Source organism: Cyprinodon variegatus, unplaced genomic scaffold (genome assembly GCF_000732505.1).
Source record: "Cyprinodon variegatus isolate N-32 unplaced genomic scaffold, C_variegatus-1.0 Scaffold172, whole genome shotgun sequence".
NCBI lineage: Eukaryota > Metazoa > Chordata > Actinopteri > Cyprinodontiformes > Cyprinodontidae > Cyprinodon > Cyprinodon variegatus.
This window is the reverse complement of record NW_015150625.1, coordinates 313,271-339,591: the sequence shown is the minus strand read 5'-3', so window position 1 is coordinate 339,591 and position 26,321 is coordinate 313,271. Positions and strand designations below refer to the sequence as shown.

At 37.3% G+C, this 26,321-nt stretch overlaps 2 protein-coding genes across 4 annotated transcripts in view; one reads left to right on the top strand and one right to left on the bottom strand.

The window, feature by feature from the left end:
* Positions 1–4,676, bottom strand: part of LOC107087087 (HMG box-containing protein 1-like) — a 10,053-nt gene extending 5,377 nt beyond the window's left edge. The window contains exons 1-5 of one of the 2 annotated variants that reach the window (XM_015378451.1): positions 3,995–4,676; positions 2,367–2,471; positions 2,081–2,270; positions 233–356; positions 46–157 (exon numbers count right to left, since the gene is read on the bottom strand). In XM_015378451.1, the coding sequence (XP_015233937.1) occupies positions 46–157; positions 233–356; positions 2,081–2,270; positions 2,367–2,471; positions 3,995–4,067 (604 nt within the window). In that variant the 5' untranslated portion in view covers positions 4,068–4,676. The remainder of the gene's footprint in view (positions 1–45; positions 158–232; positions 357–2,080; positions 2,271–2,366; positions 2,472–3,994) is intronic. The other variant, XM_015378452.1, reaches the window with a different exon arrangement.
* Positions 4,677–6,679: 2,003 nt separating this feature from the next.
* The window catches only part of pik3cg (phosphatidylinositol-4,5-bisphosphate 3-kinase catalytic subunit gamma), a 26,551-nt gene continuing 6,909 nt past the window's right edge, over positions 6,680–26,321 (top strand). The window contains exons 1-19 of one of the 2 annotated variants that reach the window (XM_015378449.1): positions 6,680–6,854; positions 10,513–10,731; positions 10,817–10,988; positions 14,574–14,836; positions 16,197–16,283; positions 16,380–16,480; positions 16,573–16,742; positions 16,813–17,000; positions 19,017–19,124; positions 19,296–19,377; positions 19,451–19,874; positions 19,952–20,050; positions 20,130–20,265; positions 23,261–23,326; positions 23,600–23,743; positions 23,989–24,070; positions 24,285–24,388; positions 24,465–24,611; positions 24,692–24,782. In XM_015378449.1, the coding sequence (XP_015233935.1) occupies positions 10,516–10,731; positions 10,817–10,988; positions 14,574–14,836; positions 16,197–16,283; positions 16,380–16,480; positions 16,573–16,742; positions 16,813–17,000; positions 19,017–19,124; positions 19,296–19,377; positions 19,451–19,874; positions 19,952–20,050; positions 20,130–20,265; positions 23,261–23,326; positions 23,600–23,743; positions 23,989–24,070; positions 24,285–24,388; positions 24,465–24,611; positions 24,692–24,782 (2,680 nt within the window). In that variant the 5' untranslated portion in view covers positions 6,680–6,854; positions 10,513–10,515. Of the gene's footprint in view, positions 6,855–10,508; positions 10,732–10,816; positions 10,989–14,573; positions 14,837–16,196; positions 16,284–16,379; positions 16,481–16,572; positions 16,743–16,812; positions 17,001–19,016; positions 19,125–19,295; positions 19,378–19,450; positions 19,875–19,951; positions 20,051–20,129; positions 20,266–23,260; positions 23,327–23,599; positions 23,744–23,988; positions 24,071–24,284; positions 24,389–24,464; positions 24,612–24,691; positions 24,783–26,321 lie in introns of both variants that reach the window. The other variant, XM_015378450.1, reaches the window with a different exon arrangement.

Below are 26,321 nucleotides of genomic sequence, written 5' to 3'. Positions count from 1 at the left end.
GGAAGGAAGGAAGGAAGGAAGGAAGGAAGGAAGGAGTTCCTCTACCTTTCAGAAAGCAGTGCCAGGCTGTGGGGGGGCAGGAGAAGCTCCAGCCCATGTCTTCATCATCAGACAGGGAGGACCTGGTAGAGACGGCAGAGCCACACTCACTGCTGGTCTGCAGAAGGAAGCAGCCGTCAGACAGGAAGGAAAAAGCTGCTTGTTACTGAACACAAGGTGAAGCCGGCTCTACCCTGCTGCGATGTCGTTGCCTGCTGTGAACTCTAGATGGCGACGTGCTGCTCAGGAGAGCAGGTGGAGGACGGGCGTAGGAGTGTAGGTCACTGCTGGTGCTGGGGATGCAGACTGCAGGGGAGCTAAAAAATGGAAACCAACAGGCGCTGTGATTCATGGGAGAAATTTAAACAAGGTTCTATTTTCTGGCATTTTCGGACAATAATTTAAAAGGACTAAAGGTCTGATGATGGCCTCAGATCTAATGCTTCAGTTAGAAGTAATACCTGATTGGGCCAGCAGATGTCGTCATTTTATATTTTCATAAATTACAGCAGGAAGCACCAATCAAACACTTCTAACAAACAGTACAACAATTTACTCAAGGATTTCTCATCTATTTGTGAGCCTGTCCAAAAGAATCTCACCCTGAACGACCGTGGCGATCTTCTCATCATCCTCTGGATTTTAAATCTTCCTACTAAAAGGCGACTAAAAGATAGACCACTGTGGCCGCCATTTATTTATCATTATAGTAAGAAATCAGAGCTCAATATAAAAGCTTTCCTGACCTGTCTGGTAACAGGGTTTATACAGGAATGACTAACTGTAATTTAATGCTTTTAATGCGCTTTTAATGCTCTTAGGAATAATTTTAATGCCATCAACAATACTCATGACTCTTATTTTAATACATATGTATAAATATATATAACATGGCAAAAGCCTGTCGACAGGCTGCAGCCATGTCCAAATTCCTCGTTTTCCAGTCACTTTGCATTTTCCAATAAATATCTGATATATATCTGATGAAATTGTTTTTATAAACGTTTTTCTTTTATTAATAGATTTTAAATGCCACGATAATTACATTTGATACATTTTAATGCCAATTAAGGCCTTAATTTAAAAAATTATAATTTACTGATTTAACTTGTGGAAACCCTGGGTACAGAAGCTCTGGTAAAAGGGCGATTTCAGTCAGTAGCCTAGTAAATGGGAAAACCTCTGCCAGACACCATATTGATAACCCTCAAGTAGAAGTGTTTTAGTTCCACCTGGTTGAAAATCTATATAAAATCCTCTTTAGGGAATCTGTTGCTATCAGATTATTAGTCGATTAATTGAAATAAATAATCCAAAGATAAACTGATTAGCAAAATAAGCATTAGTCGAAGCATTAATGTAAAGGGAAAGTGGCGACTTTGTGCACTTATGGTTTGCATCATTTGTTAAATATGGAGTGAATTTTGTTCCAGTATTGTTGCAAGTGATGAATGTATTATGATATGGAGATTTAAAAGAAAGAAACAACCTAGAAAAGAAACTTTAAAAGGTTTGAGAGTAATTTTGCATTTTTTATATACATTTTTTAAAATACATTTTCTTTACAAATTTTACTTTTTTAATTTTTTGTTCTTTCAGAAATATTTTCTTTTTTATTATGTTTTCCAGATCACATTCTCTTCACTTCTAGGGGCGGGCTTTCCTATGGTGTGAGGAGCAAAAATGCCTTGGATATTAGCAATATTTTTAGGCTTGAAGTGAAGAGAGATTGATTAGTGAAATGAAGTTAGGAAAGAAGGAATTTGTTAATCTTAATTTGATAAATATAAATTTCCAACAATGAAATTGAAAAAAAAAATACATAAAGTAAAAATATATGTAATTAAATGAAATCAATGTATTTGAAAAACAAAATCTAAAAAATTAGCAAAGTTAACCTGAAATGGGCTCTTTGCAACAATAACGGAGCAAATTTCACCCCGTAGGGTGAACTCTCCCATTATAATGCAGGTGTGACGCTCCCATTGCACATGACCCTCTACGGTAAGTTCTTGTTCCTTTTCTGGAGGAACACACTAACCTGCTGTGAGGAAGACCCTGCAGCAGTGGGCTCTGAGGTCCGGTGGCGATGTGGGCCAGCTGCGTGAGCCACAGCGTCTCCGGGGGCTGTGGGTCGGCGCGCCGCTCCTGGTGCGACACACCCAGTTCCAGCTGGTAAACGGGCGCCGGCTCCAGTTCCTCCTGAACCTCCTGTAGGTCCGGCAGGTCGTCTGGGAGAACAACCAAACGCAGGGGTTAGAACGCCGCTTGTGAGGTTTGAATTGCTTAAATTAAAGCAGTTGTGTTGTTGCCCGTGTTTAAGATACCGTATTCCATGAAAGTGTCGCTGGTGGGGAGGCTGGGTGAGGAGGGGAAGTGTTCGTCACAGCGTAGCGGATCGTGAGCCCGGTTCCCATCAATGTTCATTATCCCTGGAGGAAACCCAAAAGTCAAGCTGGGTTTCTGCCACATTTTACCAACAAACCTTCATGTTTTCTATATAGGGGATGTGGGAGGATTTTGTAGTTATGTCACATAAAAAATATAAATTTGAGTTTTATCACTCATACCATCAGCAAGGTTTAGTGGTCTGGGAGGTTCACTCTCAGATAAAGAGTTAAATCCATGCAGGATGGGTGATCACAGAGATCTGCTTTCTTTTTAGGTTAATTTGTCCCTCCTGACACGTTTTTTGACATTTTAGGTTAAACTAAAATAAATTTCAGGGTAAAATGCTAATATTCTACAATGAAAAAGCCGGACTGATAACCTGAGAGAGAGTTTATGTTATCTTAGCCTGGCTTTTATCTCAAACTAAGTCATTTTATTTTATTTCTATCCTGATTTAATAATTATAATACGTTTATCTTTTTGTTTTTATCTTGCATTTGTATTATAACATTATGTTCATTTTGTTTATCTCTTATTTAGTTTCTTGCAATAGTTTGTATTAATCCTACCTGAAATTCAAATTTATACTAATTCTATATTTCTTCAAATTCTAGTTTTTGACATAGATGTTCCTACCTCTAGGTCTAGAAATTTTATATCTATATATGATTCTGTTGTTACTAGGTTCGTTTTTTTATTCTGTTTAAGCTTAAATCCAGTTAGAAAAGAACTTTGATTTGTTCTATAAATAAGGGAATATATTTAAAAAAAAAAAAAATATTTTTCTTTTCATATTTATTTCAAATCAAATTTATTCAAACTTTACTTTTTGTATTAGTTTTCTTTTATCAAATTTATGTGTTTCAGTTTGAGTTTTACAAATGTCATTCTCTGTAATTTTGTGATTTTTGAAGTGAATTGTAAAATCAGAATATTAAATTGGCGGCTCTTACAGCCTCGTGTGTCAGTACATGGAGTTAGCCTTACAAAAATTGTCCAAACATTTCTTAAAGTTAGTGCATTTGCGATTGGTTAAAGTAGGTAAATAAGAGGATCTGACAAATTAAGGAGGGTTTATGCCCTTATAATAAGATAATTGCATAGAATGCACATAAAGAGGATATTTAAGTTTTTTTTTCTAATTTTAAATGAAAATCATCTTATTATATTTCTAAATTACCTTACTGATCTGCTTAGATTGAGGAGAAATGCACTTGCTCCAAAAAATATTGACTTATTTTACTTCAATTTCCATTTTTTCGGGTATGTTTTCAGTAAAGGGACCATAGTAGGGGGCCTGGACCTGTTCTACAGAGGCATTGGCCCCTGTTGGCCCCCTTCTAAAACCTCCCATGAATACATTTACTTCACTTTATATGTAAAAACAAATAAGAGTAAAGTAACTATATGTTTTAAGGGGGTAAAGAGCTAAAATATATTGGGAACATTTGGTATAAATGAAGTTTGTTTGATTAAATGACAGGAATATTAGTTATTCTCCCAAAAATGTCCCCAGATAAGCTTCCTGTAAGGATGGACCCATCTGGTTTGGACATGTAGTTACCTGTGGATTCACTCTGAGGGTCAGTCTGCTGCATGTTGGTCCTGGATGGTGGATTTTTAACCTCCCAAACCATGATGTAGCTGAAACACAGAGCTTTAATATGTTAGGGTGCTGGATTCAGGCTTTAAAGTTAGAATCCTTGTTTATAAACGTCCAGCTCCAGCGCGCATGCGCACTTTAGGCTCCATTCATTCAACATAAAGAAAGACAACGATTAAATAGTTTAAATAAGAAGACAAAAACTATTTATTAAACCCTGATAATGGTGGGATATCGCCCGCTGTCAACAATCGGCAAAAAATGTCGAAAAACGTCCGTTTAATTGAAACTTCAGAGGAAAAAAAAGTACAGTGAAACATTGTCGCGTCGACTGAAAAGAAAACGACAAAAATATGATTACATCAGACTAAGATCGGATTGAAAGTAAGTTTCGGAAAGGGGAATAAGGATTCGGCTAGTGTTTAAATGGTTGAAACATTGTTGCGTAAAATCAACACCGCAACAAAACAACTAACGTCAACAATAAAAAAAAAAAAAAAAAGCTTAGCGAGAGCGAGCTGCGAAACTGCATTTAGAGCACAAAACCTTCGCTGACAGCTCCGCGTTTTTACTCCTCTAACCAGTTTAGAGGTAAAAATGTTCAACTCTGTTAAGTCTTTTCGAATTCAGCGTTTTAAAACAAGTCAATGGCTTCAATGAACTTTTCTCAACTCACCAAAACAGTCGACTTGTAGGGAAAAGGGGGGGTTGTTGTAAACAGAATGTTCTAGTTATCCTATTGGTCAGAGGAGCTGTCAATCACAGAGAAAGCCGTTTCTTATTGGTCAACTGAACGTCAGCTCGTGCGAATTACTTTTCTTTTTCTTTTTTTTTAATTTCTGCAATTAAAAACACTGGGTGGGTGAAGGATGGTTTTAATCACGATTAAAACACACTTAGCTTATCTAAACCTTTAATGTGTTACTTTTATTTAGTGACATAAACAGACACTTTGAGTTTGCCATTGTGTTGTTAAATAGAACTTTATTTATCTCAAAAAGGAGAAGTTCACTGTCCTTCAGCGGATTTAATTATTATATATATATAGTATTATCATTATATTATTATTTTATTATACCTATATCACTCTGGTACTTTTAAAAATGTCAGGAACTGCATTGTTTACTGTATGTATTCCCCAAAATACACTAGTGATACACAGGTAATAAACATTTATTAAAAAATAAAGAAGGGTAAAAGATATACAATATACGCACATATAAAATATTAGGTTTGTAAGGCTGGAAACAATATATCTATAAATGGAAATGGTATTTGTTTCCTTTTTCCTGTTTATAAAACACAGTAATATTTGAATGCAGCCACCAGGAGCAGTAGATCCCCATTTAAAATTGATGTTAACTTTATTACTTGTGGGAGCTATTTCTCAATTTTTATTTAATTCTTAGAATTTGGATTATTTAGTGAGATTTGTTATTTAGAATAGGATTTGTTTAGTGATTCACTTAATTAGCTATTTGACTTTAGCTTTGGATGATGGTGTTTCACGGTATAAATAGGTATGTCTTAGGTAGATCAATTTGCATGGGGGCCATATAGTTTTTTTTTTTTTTTTTACCAGTTTTCACTCTCAGTCTCAGTCAGTCAGTCAATCAAAGAACAGGTGCAGGAATCAGAGTGAGAGCAGTAGCAGAATCGTGTGAAGCCTGTATCCTGTCTTTGTATAAACGGAGAATAAAACAAGCAAAGAACTGGATTTTGAAACTTTTTTTTTTTTTAAATCTTTTTGGACTGCGTAAGCCAGAATCCACTGTGCATCAGATGGCTATTTGAGTAGAATTTCATAATTCTGCTTTATTCTATCTCTATTCTCCCACTCTGCAGAATCTATTAGTTCAATCTCTAACGTTATGCTCTCTCTGATTTTTCTCATAGTGGCTTTGCCTTGTCTTTTCCTGTTTGGATGTGACTCCATCCTGGAGAGAAATATCAGCTGTGCTGCTGCCATCAACACCTTTGTTTCTAGATGTTGGAGATCAGCCTGTTTTTCCAGTGTAGTCCTGTTTCTCTGACTGTGACTGGCTGGATGTGCTCTCTTCGTCCTCTGACATGGGAGCTGGCTCGGAGCTTGTCTGCCTGGCTGTGTGTTTCCTGGAGAGGGCCGCCTTTTACAGTTGTTTTTTGTATCTCTGCTTCTGTCTCCTTGAACCCCAGTCGGCTTTTAGACAGATAGCTGCTCCCACTGAGCCTGGAGGTTTCTTCCTGTTACAGGGGAGTTTTTCCTCTCCACTGTCGCTACAAGCATGCTTAGTGTGAGGGATTGCATTCAAGTGAATGAGTCAATGCAAAGAAAACTTTGAATCAATTTGACTGGATGATCTGGTGAACTGTAAACAGCCTTGAGATGACATGTGTTGTGAAACGGTGCAATAGAAATAAACTGAATTGAATATTGAATGTTATTTTTGTACAAATAGTCACTACATTACTAATAATTTATAATTAAAAATCAAAAATATTTAATTGATTTTAAAAACATCACTATTGTTATATTTATTTCTGTGTTGTAGACTTTATTCTAGCTTTTATATCACAATCAAAGCGACTATTGCGAGCCACTTCCGGTGTTTTAATTTGAAGGCGTAACGGAAGTTGTAGGGTATCGCGATAATTAAAGTCCCCGCAGTGAGATTGACATGTTTTGAGGACTGTCGGAGGCGCCGCGTTTCCTCGTTGTTGTCGCACATAAACTTAAAAAAAAAGACAATTTTTATTTTGACGTTTCCGTGTCTTGTTATTTAGCATAAATGCCGACTTCTTCGCGGGTAGCTCCGGGGTTGTTTGCCTTCTGCGCTCCTTGGTGAGTCTTTATTAAACTTCTCTGATCAGTTGCAGTGTTCCTCTCTGCTGAACCGTTACACTCCACCTGCTGCTCTAACTGACCTCTGGCTCTTCTTTAAAATATGTTGTCTGCACTGTGAATGTTAGTTACTGTAGTGAACCAAAGTTGAAAAGTGCTTCCGAGCCAGAGCAGCTGACTGAGAGTTATTCTGGTCCATCCATGGTTTTTGACTCTTGCTTCCTGCTTTTATAAAGCTTCCTCTGCTGATGCAGAAAGAAGCAGAAGGGAAACTCCACCGACTTCTTAACATTTATTTCAGTTATTAGGAAATGTGCGCTCATGAAAGGACTATTGTGTAGTAATTAGTCATTGCTAATCCAAATACTCAGTTTCCCCCCTATTTTAGCATTCTTATTACAAATATATAAAGTTTTTTGTTTATCTGGCTAAAGTTATCATTTCAAACAACAAATATATGTGAAATGACAGTTTGGCTCAATCTGTTCAATGACACCATATCATCATAGCTACTCAAATATAGTAAAGTAACAGTCAGTTTTGAAAACTTTCATTATTATTACTTAAAGACAGTGATGGTGAGATCAAGCTTCATGTGAAAATGCCACCACCTACTGGTGGAGTGAAGAACTACAGTTAGTAATATAAATGTTTTTTTTTTTTTTTGCAATATTGTTTTTGTTCGTGTGAAATTGTTAATGTTTGGTCTGTATAATAAAATCTTTAAGTTTTTTTTGTATGTAAAATGTCTTAGAAGAGAACAATAATTGTAGGTACACAGTTTTTCTGCCATTTTAGTGGAATAAGCTCGAGCAGACAGTGAAAGTTTGCTTGTGCAAATTGGGCAATGATGAGAAAATGCAAGGTGTTAGTCATTTTTATTTAAACATAATAGTTTTTCTACAGTTTGTGGTTTTAATCCTTTTGGAAGTTATGTGTTCAACCAATCTTCTGGTTAAACCCACCAATCTATTTTTTTGTGTGTTTTTACCAATCTATATTTATACTAGTGTAGGACCTATAAATATAAGATGCTTTGATGTTTGTTTGTCTGATTTTATAGCTGTTATGGTTTTGTTTTTATTTGTTGGTTTGGTTGTTAGTTTGTAGGGGAATGGCTCAATTAGATTTAGGAGGGAGGAGTTAGGAGGAGTTTTGTAATTGGGCATATGGGAGTGTCACTGGCAGAGAGTGGGTGAATGGGCCGCTGTATTTTTGGTTGACCGCAATGCAAATTACTGTAATCTATGTTTTGACTAGTTATATTTTGGAAACGTCCTTTATACCTGTGATGTGAATCAAGTTCACATCAGCAACATATTGATCTCAGCGGATTCCTTTTTTTTTTTTGAACGAGCCCGACCTCAGCCTCTCAGCAGCATTTTTTGTTTCCTGAAGTTGCTGCAATAACTAGGAATACAAATGCAAATTAGTCACATTAACCAAAATACTAGATGTGTTTTATCAAAACTTTTAAAAGTCTTAGGTGGGTCCTGAACCAACAACTCACAGATCGGAAGTCTATCTGGCGACATATTAAAACATTTACATATTTGTAGTATACATTTACATTTTTTATCAGTGGCTTGATCAGAGTTTGATCATTATGTTGTTTGATCCAACCAAACTAGTTTTAACCAACTAGATTGTTTGGAAAAAAACACCAATCTATTCTTAGAATATATTCAAACTTTATCCAACTCTCCTACAAACTCCCACATCTTGACTGAATACTGATGCTTTAGATCCCAGGCGAAGTTCCGGCTATAAAAAAAAAATGTATAGATGAAAGAGTGCCGTATATGTGCAACAGAATCCATGTTGTTTGGGGTTTGATTCAGTCCACGTCTTCTACTGAGAATGTTGGGAAACCCCATTTTCCCTCATTGTTTTAGGTAGAAAGGTTTTCTTTTTTTTTGAAAATCCATATTAGGAACTGTAAGGTTGATATTTATTGGGCAGCCAAATATCACAATATATTTCCATATCGTTTTTTTCCCACACCGCTCCAAAAAAGTTTGAAAAACAATCCAATGGACTTTGTTTCCAAGTGTGAAGATGTTGTGCTTCCCATCCAGGAAGCTTTTTCAACTCAAAATGTCTGGAATAGCGTTGAGTATGAGGTTTTATACAGTAGCCCAACAAGCCCTTGTTTTTGTTTAGAAAACATGCAAATTGACCAGCATATCCCACACCGCTATTTATATGTGAGAAGGAGGATTTTAAATCCTATTCTGGATTTAACAGGAAGCCAGAAGAGAAGCTAGAATAGGAGAGATATGATCTCTTTTTATTTTAATCGGAAATCTGGCTAAAGTACGGTATATTTTTATAATCTTAAAGGTTTTCTATTAAGATGGTTTCTTTGTTTTTCATTTCTGTATGTGCACTGATTGGCCCCTCATTTAATCAGCCTAGTTTCCTTTAATTTTGGGAGTGGTGATGTGAAACTGCTGCTGATTCATGTTTATCAAGATAAGATCAAAATGTTGTGCGTCAACTGACAGCGTTGATTCTAAAAGGAAAAATGGGTTTTGGTCAAAATCGGTGTGTCGGGTGTTTCAGAGATCCTTGATCTTCGACTCATAATGATTTTCTGGTTATTTCAGAATAGATTTTTCACTCAACTTTGGTTTTAGCTCTGATGACTTGTGCCTTGATTTGGACTTTAAGGTTTTTCAAAAAGTATTACATCATTTATATGGAGTGAATTTTGCTCCAATATAGTAGAATAAAAAAAAAAAGTTTTTTAAGTGTAAAGTTAAAAATAAATGTAATCCAGAAATTATATTTCTTAATTAAAAAGGGTTTGAAGGTAAATTTGCGGTTTTTTCTAGATTTTTTTCTCTCTTCACATTCTCTTCCCTTTCAAGGGGAAGGTTTTCTTCTGGAGAGAAGAGAAAAGACAGATTTCTATTAATCTATTGGAGAATTTCATATGCAACAAAAAACAAAGAAAAAAATGCAATTCGTAAAACTGGATTTAAAAAAAGAAATTTGAAAATGTAAACTTGGATGCTATAAAATCTGTAAAAAAAAAAACTAATTTTTGAAAATGAAAATAACTTGAGGAAAAAATAAAACATGAAAAAAAAATCAAAGTTACACCCAAAATGTGTTTTTTAATAGAAGTTTTTCCAAGTTTCATTTCTGGATTGCTCCACCTCAAAAAATTATCTGTTAACTAAACATCTTATTCACTTGCAAAATTAATGGTTCAAACTTTACTCTATATAATAAACCTACCAGGTCAAATAATACCGTAAACGTAAAATATTGATCCACAGAGTTGATTTTTAGTTCATTAGAGTTACAGGGATCGCTTTAAATCTAAATTATAGGGCAAACTGTCTGAATAAGTTTTGCAGGAATCTAAAAGGAAAAAAATTAACTCGTCCGTGCTGTAGACTGAACAAGATTTTAAATCTGGATTTTGAAATTTTTGGAGTCTAAGGCAAAGAAAATTCCTGCAATAAATGCCAGATTTAAAAGTGAAAAAAACTATTGTGTAAAATCCTACAGTAGAGCTTTAAAATCACAGGAATGCCTGTTGTTGCTCACTCCAGATGAAGTGGTCCGATCCTTGCTCTCCATGGCAACAAGGTGTTTGCATGATTGCAGTTAATGATTCATTGGGTTTTTGTTGTGTCCAAGCTAGGCAATGGACAGGCAGCAGATCCAGGTGAGCGACGAAGAGCGCCAAGTGGCCCGGGAAGAAAGCCGCAACAGGAGGAGGAGAAAGAAAGCCATCACCTCTTCCTCCTCCGCCTCTATGGATCAGATCAGCGTGGAGTTTGTGCTGCCCACGGTGGCGCGGGGCGGGAGCAGCCCAGACTTGCTGCTCTTGGAAGTGGCCGGAAACTGGACCGTGGAGCAGGTGGGGATGCTCGGTGGTTTAGGAAACTTGACGCTTGAGGCTTGTTTTTAACCTGGACCGTTTCTGGCCTGCTTGTGTCTTCCAGGTTAAAGCTCAAGTTTGGATGAAAGCGGTGTCTTTAAACCTCTGTCCTGACTTCTACCAGCGTTTCTCTCCTGACCACTGCATCCTCCTCTATCAGAAGAAAGGCACCGTTTGTGAGATCTACGACAAGCATCAGGTCTTCCAAACACTGGACTGCATTCGCTACTGGAGAGGTAATGCTTACCCTTAAATCCACAACTACTTTTATCATGACTGATTGATAAAAAATACTAAAACATGTTTCGATTGTATGGAGTGTTTTTTAGTAGCCAATATCTTACCAGCTGCAGAGTAAAGCCGTGTTAGAGAAAATGACAAATTATCATTGTATCATACCTTTTGAACAGAATAAAATAAAAGCTAGTTGAAAAATAGATAAAAAACATATTTGGTGCTCAGTAAGATGTATTGCACTAAACAGTGAATTTTTTCTGTATTTATTTGTCGGCCCAACAGAATCTATCCTATCAGATTTTAGGCTAGCTTCCATAAGACGTTTAAAACAGAGCTAAGTTACTTAGCACCATCATAAATGTCAGAAATAAATATGATGTCTAATGTGGCTAATGCGTGCTATCATTTCTATAGGGAACTGCTGTGAAGCAGTTTTTGTTAAAACGACATTGTTCCTGGTCAGCTCTAGACAAAGTGTTGCAGAGTGCTGCATTTCGGTTACAGGAAATGAGAGGAAGTGCAGAATGTCAGCAGAAACACCTTGTTTGCCCCCAGAGGGATCTGGAAAAACTTTTATTGAAATAAAGTTACTCATTTCTGATTCAAAATGGTTTAAATCAGATTAGAAATTCTCCTTATTTAGCAGGTCACCAAGGAGGTTAGCATGCTTTTCGTCACATAAATTAGCATCTTTGAAAACTCCATAGTACTCTGAAATCTGTGAATCATCTTTGTGTCAGTAAGATCAATATACAGTCATGGCCAAAAGTATTGAGAATGACACAAAAATTATTTTCACGTGATCTGCTCCTCTGGTTTTCCTGTGTGTATGTCAGATGTTGTCATCACATACAGAAATACAATTGCAATCATATTATGAGTAACAAAAGCTTTTAATGACAGAATGAGTTAATGCAGCAAGTCAATATTTGCAGAGTTGACCCCTCTTCTTCAGGACCTCTGTAATTCTCCCTGGCATGCTCTCAATCAACTTCTGGACCAAATCCTGACTGATAGCAGTCCATTCTTGCACAATCAATGCTTGCATTTTGTCAGAATTCCTAGGTTTTCGTTTGTCCAACCATCTCTTGATGATCGGCCACAAGTTTTCAATGGGATTAAGATCAGGCGAGTTTCCAGGCCATGGACCCAAAATCTCTGTTTTGTTCCCTGAGCCAGTTGGATATCACCTTTGCTTTATGGCAAGGTGCTCCATCATCCTGGAAAAGGCATTGTTCATCACCAAACTGCTCTTGGACGGTTGGGAGAAGTAGCTGTCGGAGGACATTCTGGTACCGTTCTTTATTCACGGCTGTGTTTTTAGGTAATACTGTGAGAGAGCTGACTGCCTTGGCTGAGAAGCAACCCCACACATGAATGGTTTCAGGATGCTTTACAGTTGGCATGAGACAAGACTGGTGGTAGTGCTCGCCTCTTCTTCTCCGAACAAGCTGTTTTCTAGATGTGCCAAACAATCAGAAAGGGGGTTGATCAGAGAAAATGACTTTACCCCAGTCCTCAGCAGTCCCACTGACACCTGCCTGCTGCCATTCCTGAGCAAGCTCTGCACTGCCCGTAGCCCCATCCCGCAGCTGAAACCCTTTTAAGAAATGGTCCTGGCGCTTGCTGGTCTTTCTTGGCCGCCCTGGAGCCTTTTTGGTAACAATGGAACCTCTCTCCTTGAAGTTCTTGATGATGCGATAGATTGTTGACTGAGGTGCAATCTTTCTATCTGTGATTCTCTTTCCTGTTAGCCCATTTTTTGTGCAGTACAATGATGACTGCACGTGTTTCTTTAGAGATAACCATGGTTCACAGAAGAGAAACAATGATGCCAAGCACCAGCCTCTTTTTAAAGTGTCCAGTGGTGTCATTCTTACTTAATCATGACAGATTGATCTCCAGCCCTGTCCTCATCACCACCCACACCTGTGTTAATGGAGCAATAACTGAAACAACGTTAGCTGGTCCTTTTAAGGCAGGTCTGCAATGATTTTGAAATGTGTTTTGGGGGATAAAGTTCATTTTCTAGGCAAATATTGACATTTGCAATTAATTGCTGTTATGCTGATCACTCTTTATAACATTCTGGAGTATATGCAAATTGCCGTTATTAAAACTGAAGCAGTAGATTTTGTAAATATTAAAATTTGAATCATTCTCAAAAAATTTGGCCATGACTGTACAGGGAAAACTGATTCTGTTAGTTCTCTGTAGGGCTATGTGTGTATAATGAGAACACGAGGTGGCTTAGCACACAGCCTTGAGGTACACCGGTTTTAGCTAGGGATGTTGGCAACATCTGTTCTCAGTTATTTAAAATCATTAATGTTGGTGGATTAGTTGTTTAAACTTTCAATATATTGTCCCGACAGGAACTTTGGATATTTGTAAACATATTCAAACATTCACCCTCAGTTGTCAGTAAGGACAACATGCACTAAAAACCCGCCTAAAGGTTAGCCTAATATTAGCATGTTGGCTCTTTCTTTTGATATGACTCTTTTTTTATTTGGCTTGTAGATTGAACAATACAATTTCACAAAAATAAAAATATCACATGTAGACAAAACCAACTGAAAAAAGCTGCTCTATAATTGTGTTTTTTTTTTTTTTTTTTTTTAAGATCTAAAGGCTAGTTTTAGCTCGGTGACTTAAGTTTAACAAGCAAGTAGCTTTCTTAAGGGTCCATTGCTCCTTATTTGGGTTCCAAGTAGTTTCATGTATAGGGGGCGCTATAATCACAAAAAGTTTATATCTACAAAGTCGATTGACTTTGGATATATGGTCAAAACGTCTCACGTTGGAGATATTCTTAGCATTAACATGAATTAAATGGGGGCAGTCCTCTAGAGATTTTAGGAAAGATTTTTTGTTTGACCACCAGGTGGCACTGTTTAGACAAAAGGTTTGTTTTGGGGTATTTTTCTGCAATAGTTTTCTAATTACACAATTTCTCTGTTCAATCAATTGCGCGGTTATGCTAATTATTACCTATTATGCGATATATGTTGAACCTATTTAGGTTAACTCCCCCAATTGATTTCATTAATTATGCACGAACCAAATTTGATTTTTCATCGCAATAAAACAAAAAATTTTTTTTTACTGTGAATATATTTTTTCTTAGAACCGCTAAAAATGAATTTTTGTTTGAAAAATCTATTGAAATTAATAATGTATGCCATATATGGTAATTGTGTACTGATAGTATGAGGAGTTTACGTTTAAATTTTTTTTTTATAAATCGAGAATTTGGAGGGAATTTTTTCCTTGAAGAAAATCATTATATAAGAACTCGGAATATACCGTAGTCAAATTAGAAGGTTTTGGTTTATTTCTCGATGATTTGTTAGTTTTATTGATATTTTGGACTACGCTTCAATACCACCCATGGCCAAAACGCACATGTGGGGCGATTAGAACCGGGGGGCGTGGCCTGGATATGAATTGCTTGGAACCCGTATTTAATTGCTTGCAAATCTAGTTGGTATTAGATTTAATCTGATCCTGACCACTACTGATGGTTAGCTTAGCATATGTAGCTTATTCCTACTGAATCGTCCCCTGTTGTGTTTCCCCAGCTCTGAAGAAAGATGTGGGCCGGATCACGCTGGCGCTTCGCCCGCAGCCATCAGATGAGTCCCAGCAGTACCAGCGTTACCTGAACTACCTGATTGGCTACGACGTAACCGACGTCAGCAACGTCCACGACGACGAGCTGGAGTTTACTCGCAGGAAGCTGCTGACACCGCGGCGCATCGAGCTGTTGGACCGGGACCCCAGACTTTACTCAATGGACCCCTGGGTAACCAGGAAGCCGCTGCCTGAACACCTTCTCTCCAAGGTGTGTTTACCTGTTTAGATCTTCATCATCCTCTTTTTCACCAAGATGACAGGAGAACAGTTTAATTTTTTTATTACATTTCTTTTTCGACCATCCGCCTCCTTCCTCTAAGCTGTGCCCACTCTGAAGGAGGCCTTCAGTTAGTGCTGACGCCTCTGAAGCAGTGCAGCAGCACGACTCAATCTAATTTTCCACTGTTGTGTGGGCAGCCTGGAGCTTCCAGAGCTGCTGTTCAGAAATAGTTTGTAACGTGTTGGGAGCCATTTTCTGCACACATCATTAGTGCTTTTCACACCAGGGGGTTACCAATCATTTCAGCCCATGACCCTAAATATAAACATATAGAGTCATTTCTTATTAAATTGTTTATCCATTTATTTAATGGCATTTAAATGATACATTTAAATGTGTTTGTATTTATTTAATAACAAATGCATTCATGCACATTTATAAATTCACCATTTTAAATGTATTTCTAATTATATTTTGGGAAATTTTACCAAAGTAATCACAAGTTTATATGGGAATATTTTAATTATTAAATTCAATATTTTAAATGTATTTTTAATTCATCAGTGGGACATTTAATTTGATCATTTTCAGTATATTTTAATTGTTTAACTGGACTTTTAAAGTCAGAATTTTAAACGTATTTTTAATTATTTAATGGGAAATTTTAGTTTTTTTTTCATTGTTTAAATGTATTTTAATAACCTCCTGGTAATTGGAATATAAAATGAACATTTAGTCCATATATTAAATATAATGGGACATTTTAATAATGGAATTTATCATTTTAAATGTATTTTTCATTATTTATTTAGATATTAATTACCTAATTGTTAATTTTAAATAGATGTCTGATCATTTACAGGGACATGTAATTATTAAAATCAATTTAATGCTTTTAACCATTTAAATCACAATTTTAAATATATTAAATTGGACATTTATTTAAATTATTTATTTTAAATGTATTTTTTATTATTTAATGGCACATTTAATTTTTTCATTATTTTAAATGTATTTTTAATTCGATGCTGGGAAATATACTTATTGTGCATTTTAAAATTAATGGTACATTGTTGATGTTCTAAAAGCTTTACATCTTATTTTATTGTAAAAATTTTTTTATTCAATGGAAGATTCTCATTTTTCTCATTTTTATACTTCATAATTTTTTTTTTTCACTCCATTTCACCATCTTTTTGGTATGGGATGTATTCATGGTAAACATGATCATTTAGGGTATTTCAGGAATAAGATCTTACATCTGATTTTAATAAATTTGTTTATATGTCTTTCCGTAATCTTTTTATATTTTCTGTGCCCCTTTTTTCCTCCTATATTCTCTATTCAGGTTAATAACGGTTTCATCCTGGTTGTGATCCATGTCAGCACTTCCAGCCAAACCATCAAAGTCTCCATTGATGATACACCTTCACAGGTAGATAAATATAGCGCATGAAATGTGCAGCACTTCCTGTTTGGTTCACATTTCCTGTAGTTTATTTTCATTTTCTTTTTTTATCCTCCTCTTTAGGTACTAGCGAGCTTCTTTGCAAAAACAGCAAACAAAAGGGTTTTGTTGGGAATCCCTGAAGACGTGAGCGAGGAGGACTTTGTTCTGCGTGTTTGTGGCAGGTGTGTGGACCCCCCCCCCCCATCCACCAAGTGTGTTCATTGTGAATCGGGTAACAATTGTTTCTTTTTTTCTGTTGTTTTCTCACACACAGAGAGGAGTATCTGTATGGAGAGAAAGCTCTGCAAAGCTTTAACTGGATCCGTCAGTCCCTCAAGAGCGGAGAGGAGATCCACCTGGTGATGGAGACTCCACCGGATCCCGAGCTGGATCTGGTCCAGAGGGAGGACTGGGCTCAAGTGGACGATTGCACGGGGGTCACAGGTCCTCGATTCAAAGTCTAATTATTTCTACTCGGATATGAGCAGCTTTTGACCTAAAGAAATCTCCATAGGTACCCATGAACAGTTGACCATTGCCGAGAAAGACCATGAGCGAGTTTTCACCATCTCCATGTGGGACTGTAACAGGAAGTTCAGAGTCAAAGTGCTTGGAATCGACATCCCGACGCTACCTAAAGTTCCAGACTTCATCGTCTTCATCGAGGCCAGCATCTTCCATGGGCAGCAACTTCTAGCACAGGTTATAAACATAGAAGAAGACTTCTAACACCAGATGCTACAAATTCCTTAAAAAAAAAAAAAAAACGCAAATTCCTCCATGCATTGCCTTCCAAAAGCAAACAGATTCCTTAAACTGGTTAAAATTTTGCTGCTTAAAAAAATTCAAGGTTCCACGAATGCAAAATGAGAAAAAAAAAAATATTAAAATAGTTTATTAATCCCAAAAGCAAGTTAAAAATAAAAATTCTGACTTTAATCTCACAGTTCTGACTTTTTTCTCAGAATTCCGACTTTTATCTCAGAATTCCGACTTTTATCTCAGAATTCCGACTTTTTTCTCAGAATTCTGATTTTTTTTCTTTGTCAGAATTTTGACTTTAATCTCACAATTCGGACTTTTTTCTCAGAATTCTGAAATTAATCTCAGAATTATGACTTTTTTCCCATATTAAACTGAAATAAAATTTTAAAATTGGTTAATGTTTTTTATTTTTTCAGTGGCCCTAATCCTCTTCCGTACAAAGTAATTCTTATTTTTTGGTTGTTTTTTAAAAGTTGTTGAAGATGTTGATAGTTGTAGCCAGGAAGGATCTGGATCTGGAGATTTTTTTGACTAAAGACACTATTGTTGTTTCACATTCTGATGAAGAAGATGCCCACAGCTTTTCATAATGTTTTTCATTCTTTTTCCACTCTACAACATTGTTTTTTGTTTAAGAGGAGTTCCTTTTTGGACCTTCTTTAAATATGTCTCTGCTCATTTAGTCAGAAAAGATGCCCATAATAACTAATGGAAAAGGCTTGAATTTCCTCCCCTTTCTCTTCTGCCTCATTTTCAATTGACAAATGCAGGATCTGAAGTCCTTTAAAAAAGAATATCAGAACCTTCAGCTACTCGATTCTAGAAATTTTGAAATACAGGTTTAAATGATGCAGAAAATCCTAAACCCTAGATTCCCCATGGGGAAACATGGTGTTGGCAGCTATGTGCATTCAATTTATAGATGTGGAAAACTGGTAGATGCTAAGCTAAGTGCTAATGCTAACCACAGTGTTCTGGTTCTTTTTCTATTCGTGTCATGGTGTTAGTACGGAAGAGGATTAGGGTCACCAGGAAAAGAAAATGAACTGATTATTTAATTTAAGTGTGATATGGGAAAAAAGTAAAAATTCTGACTTTAATCTCATGACTATGATTTTAATCTCCGAATTCTAAAGTTTTTATCAAAATTCTAACTTTTTTTTCCCCATATTAAACTAAGTAAAAAAAATAAATAAAAAAAAAAAGTGGCCCTTATCCTCAAATCAGAATTTTGAGAAAAAAATCAGAATGCTTAGATTGAAGTCAGAATTTTGAGAAAAAGTCGGAATTTTGAGAAAAAAAAATCAGAATTCTGAGATTAACTTCAGAATTTTGAGAAAAAAGTCAGAAATAACCTGTCAAAGAAAATACCTTTTTTTATAGGTATTTTCCCTTGCTTTGAAGTAGGTAAATACGACTATTTACCATTTGAATAAAAAAAAAAACTTTGTTTAAAATATACCCTCTTCCTATTATTATACTTTGAAGACAAAAATGGTAATTTAATTTGTAGTTAGCTTATTTAAAAGCTCATGTTAAGAGAAAATATGCTGTAAGTGTAGGAAATGTTTATACATTTTTATTCATGTCATTTTTTTCTGCCATTTATACTTCAATATTGTAAACCATCCCTGGCTGGGACAGAAATTAGACGCAACATTTCCTGCTCCAGTTTCACCGGAACCCAAAACACCATAAATGTAAATCAGCTGCAGGCCTCTATTTGCATGATCCACTCATTTATCTGCGATGCGGCATCAGGACAATAAACCCAGAGGCCTATTGCTGTGAGATAAGATTTTAGGGGAAACGCTGAGCTCTGTTTCCAGTGAACGTCATTTGAATTATAAGGTGTTAGAGTCATTTTATCCGATTTCCTGAAATGGGGTTTTGTTTCCATATTATGAGCAGCGACTTTGTTCCCATTAATCACATTAGTCAAAAATCTTTTAGGAAAGAACGACTTCCAAAACGTTTAATGAAGAAGTGCTTTGGAATTGCTGGTTGGAGTTTAACATCAAGATCAAGGACCTGCCTAAAGGGGCCCGCCTCAACCTGCAGGTAAATCCAGCCTGCCTTGGTTACTGTTTTTTAACCAATAGTATATTTAAAAAATATACATTATTAAAGACACCAATATGGTGTAGTGAAAGCCAACTAGGTCTGGGTGAAGAATGTGTGCTTCGGTTTACAAACTGGAAGTGCTTAATTAAACCCTTCAAATGAATCCAGGTGATCTGTGGGAAGCAACCGGTACCGCCCAGCTCCAAAGGCTCCTACCATGAGAACACAGCAGGAACCGGAACCCTGGAAGGTAAAGCCCAGTTAGAATTCCCTGTAATTCCCAAAGGAATTGTGGGAGGCTTCATTATTTGTCCGTGTTTTAGCAAAGACCAAGAACCGCCTGCTGTACTACGTCAACCTCCTCCTGATCGACCACCGCTCACTCCTCCGCCAAGGCGAGTTCATCCTCCACATGTGGAAAATGCCCGAGAAGAGCGAGGAGAGCAGCAGCAGCATCAACGCCGACAAGCTCACCTCCGCCACCAATCCGGACAAGGCGTCCTCCATGGCCATCGCCATTTTATTGGACAAGTATTGCTACCCGGTGGTGCTGCCCAAGAGCAGGGACGTGGGAAGGGACTGCGGCGGCGAGGAGGGCGACGCAGGCGACAGAGGTCAGCGAGAGATGCCGAACCACCTGAAAAAGCAGTTTGAAGCCATCGTGTCTACGGATCCCTTACATCCACTGAGTCCAGAGGACAAAGAGCTGCTGTGGCATTTCAGACATGAGTGCATGCGTGATCCCAGGTGCCTATTTTAGATCCCCCAAAATATTTTATTTCATTATCTTTTTTTTTTCTTATTTAATAATTAATTTTGTTTAGAGCTTATCCAAAGCTGCTGGGGTCGGTCAAATGGGGGAAACAGGAAGACGTCCTTGCAACTCACCGTCTGTTGGACCGCAGCCATGCATGGGACACCAGGTAAACTGGCGCCTCACTGTTATTACACCATTATTACAATGGCCCCTGTGAGAACTGCTGGTTTACTGTTGCTCCTCAGTGGTCTGGACGTGGGTTTGGCAATGCAATTGCTAGACTGCCACTACTCTGACGCCCAGGTTCGTTCTATGGCGGTCCGCAAGCTGGAGACGCTGGAGGACGATGACGTCCTCAGATATCTTCTCCAGCTGGTCCAGGTGGGTCACATTTTATTTTATCGTCTTCATCAGTTTGATGTTGATCTCTGAACTGCTAGAAACACTTAAATATGTCACTGTCACAGAGTTTAACGTCTTGCCTCCGAATTTTAAGGAATTTCTGGCACTTGACTCTGATTATGTTGTTGTAATTAGAGGATCGAGATCAAAGGTGTGAACCTCGCAGCGTTCTGCAATCTTAGGGCAGGCTGTGTTTCTTTAAAGTCGTAGGGAAACGGCCGTTCCAACCGTTTCTCCAGAATTCCCCCAGTGGTGCGAGACTTTACACCAGTGAATAAAGTGAATGTGATTGGTTGTTTATCAAGCGGGCGGTATTGTTGTGGCAGAAGGTTTGCAAGCAAGTTTGATTGTAGCCAATATGTCGGAAGCATCTTGCTAACTAGTTAGCAATTTAGTGCTAGTAGGTTCCCAATGAGAAATTCCATTGGGACCAAGTAGCACTGAATTGGCGACTTAGAAACGACACTATCTAGGAACGCTATGGACAGAGGAAACATGCGAGAGGAGGAGAGTTTAGTGTCAGAGGTCGTGGATGAGTCTCCTCCATCAGATATTTTTTATTTCTAACTCCAGGGCGGCAGAAGCTTGGTTTGGTGTAGAAGGCTTCCAGCCGTACATGTTTGAGCCCTTGCCTCGCAACGCTGCCAGTTCTGTTAGCTCTACGCCTGCTGAAGACACAGACGTCCATCCCCGTGAACACTGGGCCGTTGCGTATATTAGCAGTGACATATGAGTCAAGATGCTATGACCAAAAAAATTGGATTGACAGATGACTGTTGATATATGATTGACCTAATTTAGGTGTACAAGCTGATGTATAACTAACTGGCCTGCATAAGATAACAAAAAAAATAAATAAATACAGAATTTTAGAAATGAACCTTAAAAAAAAAAAAAAGAAATTTTCTAAATTTTGGAACAATATCGTCTGATGAAGAGTACATTAAATACATGTTTAAGCCAGAATGATTTGACATTTACATATGATTTCCCTAAGACTTTAAAGGAAGGTTTCCTCGACAAGATAAGCCCCAATCAGTGGAAGGGCCGTGTATGGTGTGTTCCCAGTGAAGTCTGTTTGGAGGAATGTGGAGGCGGCTCCGATCCAAAATCTGAACAATTTAACATGATGCATTGTCTTCCTTAGAGACAACTAAAGAAAACTCTAAATTTTAGAGTTTTCTTTCGTTGTATAATTTAGAGTCTAAATTATGCAACTTTTCTTACTATTCCAACCCGACACACAATCAGCATTGCCTCTGCTTCGTCTGCCATGTCTGTTTACTTTGAACTTTAGTTTTATCTCGAGAGCTGCTCTTTCGTACAATTTTTTTTACATTTATTTTTTTCAATCGTCATGTGGTGTTTCTCAAAGGTATAGTGGAGGATGTTCTTTTTCCAGGTGGATCATCTAAATAAGTGGTCCTCCTAATTGTCAATCATTCTGGAGATATATTTATGTAAGGCCGTACTATGCGCTCGTCCCCATTTTCAATTCATTTAATAGACATTTACATGCACAAACCTACAGGTTTAGGTGCTATCAAAGCATTTAGGGAGTTGTTGCCCAAATTCATTGGCTCTTTTTCGAGCATCCAGCATACTGAGGTGAGGGAATCTTAATCTGTGCAGCTAGTTTAGCATAACGTGATGCCAAAATTAAACCATAACTATTAACAATAAAGAACTTTTTTGTAGGAGGCATCAATTGTAATCCACTTGTAGCTTTTTCTGTAAACATCAAACAAGTAAAGTATTATATAAACTTACACACTTTTTTTTAGGATTCCAAATGTGTGGAAACGGATGCTTGTTGCTTTCTTCTAAAATGTTTTCTAAAGTTAACTCTGTGGTCAGATTTGCATGAGCCAGAATAATCATCTGAGGGAGACACAGTGGCCTTTGTTAAGATAGGAAAATCGGACCTCTCCGCACGCTTTTCATCTCTGCATGATTTACATTTGAAATAATGAAATACCTAGAGACATTTCTATTAAACTATTAAGACTATCCAAAGGACATGCTGTTAGATTCAGGTGTTAGACTGACTCAGTAGTATTTGCATCATTCTATCTGATCTAATGTTGAATGCTGTCAGATTCTTTCCTATGCCCTCCCCCCTCCCCTAATATTTGACCTTTTAAACCATTTGTTTTGTTTTTTTCTTTCCTACGGTGAGCACAACAGCCTCAGTGTTTTCACTTCCTTCATTTTCTACGACTCAAGTGTTGCTCAATCTCACTAAACCCTCTAATCTCAATCTGCTTTAAATAACATAAATATTCTGGCATTGCTTTATAAAGTTCTATAACTCACTCAGTCCTCGGATTAGTTTTAACACAGACCCTCTAATGGTTGTTCTCTAAACTTTCCATCTCTTCCTGTCAGTCTACACTGTGCGAAACCTTTATATTAGCCTTAAATTTAGGAAAACTGGAGGTTTAGATGGATATTAGCTTTATCTACTTCCTATTCAGTAGTGCAAAATCAAAATAATACTGTTGGATATTGATGCACATTATGTCCATTATAAGACTTTATATGTATTGTTATTAATTCATTTAGTATATTTAGTTCGAGTTGCACTATAATGAGTGTTCATGGACTGTTTGCAATTCTATAGAAAGTTTTTTGCTATATATATATATATATGTAAAAATAAATGTGTCTATGCATTTGTGTTAATAAAACAATTTAGTGTTATCACAATGAAATACTCACATGTCATCTGCAAACAGTAGAACTTTCTGCAGTTTAGCAACTTTTCAACCTAATAATTCAATCATTTTAATTTGCCTTTTAGGGAATAGCAATTTATTTGTTGGCTAAAACCTCAATATATATATATTTTTGCCTCTTAATCCCTGTTGGCACCAAGTTTTTGAATTCAGGAGTTGTTTAGATGTACTGTAGCTTCTTCTGGTGATTGTTGAATATATAATAGTGAATAGGTGTGCACGTCTTCTTCTTGCAGGCGGTCAAGTTTGAGCCCTACCATGACAGTGCTCTGGTCCGCTTCCTGCTGAAGAGGGCCTTAAGGGTGAGATAAAAATAAAAACTGTGCTTCTGTGTTACTAGAAATATAGGAAATTCTGATGAAGAATAGAAAAGGAAACACTCTTTTCTATAGAAAGAATATATTAGCAGATGTTTGCTTTTAAAGTTGCATCTAAATGAGCCACCAGTCATCAGGAAGGATGTTCTTTGGTTGTAGTTTCATTTATTAGCTATAGAGAACTGAAAATGTATTCTGGTTGTAGAACTGACATTTGTCCTCAGATAAACTTATTTAACTCCTTATACCTCTTCATAGAGTAAGCGTATCGGCCACTTTCTGTTCTGGTTCCTGCGGAGCGAGATCGCCCAGTCCATGCACTACCAGCAGAGGTACGCTGTGCTGCTGGAGGCCTACCTCAGAGGCTGTGGGGAGAACATGCTCCAGGATTTCAGGAAGCAGGTAATGGCAGCTCATTGAACTAAACATAATACAGCCCTCTTTAATAATCTCCTTCATTGGGCTTCACACACCCTTCGCTCAGTGAGAGGTGAAATAAACTGGACTGGTTTAGTTTTTGCTATATTTCTATATTTATAATCCAATTACAGACTGAACTTTCACACTCCAGATGCTTTCGTTCAACTATTTTTAGAAAAAAAGATATTTGAAAGGTCTCGGTTTTTAACAAACTGGATTCCTTCCAGGTGGAAATGACTGAGGCACTTCAGAAAGTCACGCGGGAGATGAAGGCCATGTCTGCCGACAAATATGACGTCACAACACAAGGTGAGGGACGCCTCAGATCAAGGTGCTCTTTAACCCGCAAATTAAAAGAAAGATTTGATTCCTTGCAAAAATATTTACCCATTACTGTAAGCTTAAGTATTATTTAAACTAAAACTAAGTTACAAACATGTTCGCGTTTCTTAATGGAAAGGATGAAAGCTCTAAAAGGTGATAAAACATTCTGTAAAGCTGGACTTTGTGCTGTGGTTGTCAGTTGTGTTTCAGCTGCGTCAGAAACTGGAGACGCTGCAGTCGTCTGGTCTGCCGGAAGGCTTCCGAGTCCCTTATGATCCGGGCCTGAGAGCCGGAGGTCTGCTGGTGAGGCCTGAACACGCCGGAACCTGACGCTTCATAACCAACCCCCGGGAACCAACCTGTCCGCTTCTGTGCGCAGATCGAGCAGTGCAAAGTGATGGCGTCTAAGAAGAAGCCGCTGTGGCTGCAGTTCAAGAGGGCCGACACCACCACGCTGTCCAAAGACCCCATAGGGATCCTCTTCAAGGACGGAGACGACCTCCGACAGGACATGCTCATCCTGCAGGTGAGTCAGCAGCCCTACAGACGGGTCAGCAGCGCCAAAGGTACAGCACATCCCCTGCAGACGTCTCCTCTCATCCTCAGATTCTGCTCATCATGGAGTCCATCTGGGAGACGGAGTCTCTGGACCTGTGCCTCCTACCGTACGGCTGCATCTCCACCGGGAACAGGATAGGTGCGTCACGCTCTGCTACACGTTGATCTAGTTCTACACCAGATGTTCATTATGGAGAGAATTTTGTTCCATCATTGTTGCAAATGTAAATGAAAAACATTTGAATCAAAAACGATTGTAGTGTAACTTTGCCCTTTTTCTATTAATAATTCTAATATTTCCCATTTTTCTTTAATTTTCAAACATTCTTTGCTTTTGAAAAATAATAGAGGAAAATGTATTCCTCATTTGTAAAACTTAGTCTGAAAAATATAAATGGTATATATATATATATATATATATATAAAAATAAAAAAACTGAATCTGAAAACAAAATTACTCTCAAAACCCCCTTTTTTAAAATCTGTTTGTCTTTTTTCTTTTTTGTCCCAAGATTTCCATTTAAAAAACATGTTTTTTGTGTTTATTTTCAACAATAATGGATCAAAATGAACTCCATAGCTCAGGAACATAGTTTAGATTCAAGCAGATCTCCTTAAATTGAGCAAACTACCTGTCATGCAGCTTTAGAGGCCAAAACTTCCATCAAATGAGGAATTAAGTAATTAGACTTTTAATGTCCTGTTAGAGCATCTATCAGATTTTCTGCTCTACCTTTGGTACCTAAGATCTTTGTGCTGCTTCAAACCTAGAATAAGCTTTAGACCTCCTTTTGATCAATGGCTGCCACCTTTCCTGTCTGCATCCTTTTTGCAGAAGTGTGTCTGTTAAAAGTCAGCTTTGAATCAACCAAAAAATAAAATAATATCTGCAAAACTGAAACTGTGGCAATTCAAAGAAAAGGTTACGAGAGAAATCAATGTGCAACAGGAAGTGGCTGGATCCGGTGTTTTTGTGCGTCTGTTCTCTGCATTCATTGCCTTAATATTTATATATTTCTATTTTGACTGTATAATTTCCTTCCTCTAAATATATTCTTGCCATAGAGCTCTCATTGATGTTTCTGTATTGCAGTATTCAAAAATTAATTGCCCCCCCCCCTCTATATTAGTGACTGGCTTCTCCAAACAGCTCCTCTTTATAACACATGGACATAGATTCTTATTTTTGCAGCTGTCGTTTTGTCCTTTAAAATGTATATAGTCTTGTTTTTATTGGGCCATTTAGCTCCTACCTGCCAGCTACAGCTCTGTCAGCCTTCATTTCACAACTTTTTCTACTTTTAATTTACTACAACAGCTGATCTGAAAATCAGTGTATTTGTCCTTGATTGGAGCAGGAAAATCAGATAATCTGCCAAAGGAAAGTATGTCTGGCCTTAAAACAAGAGGATTTTTTATTAATAATAATAATACATTTTATTTAAAAAGGCGCCTTTCTGGACACTCAAGGTCACCGTACAAAAGCATAAAAACAGTGTCAGAAAAAATAAAAATAACTTTAAAAACTACAGAGGCTGCTACAGTGAAATTGATATTTTTAAAGAGAATAAGCAATCTTGAACAGATGGGTTTTGAGTTGCATTTTAAAATGGAGAATTAAGTCCGTGTTTCTAAGTTGGGGTGGTAGAGAGTTCCAGAGGCGGGGGGCAGAGCGGCT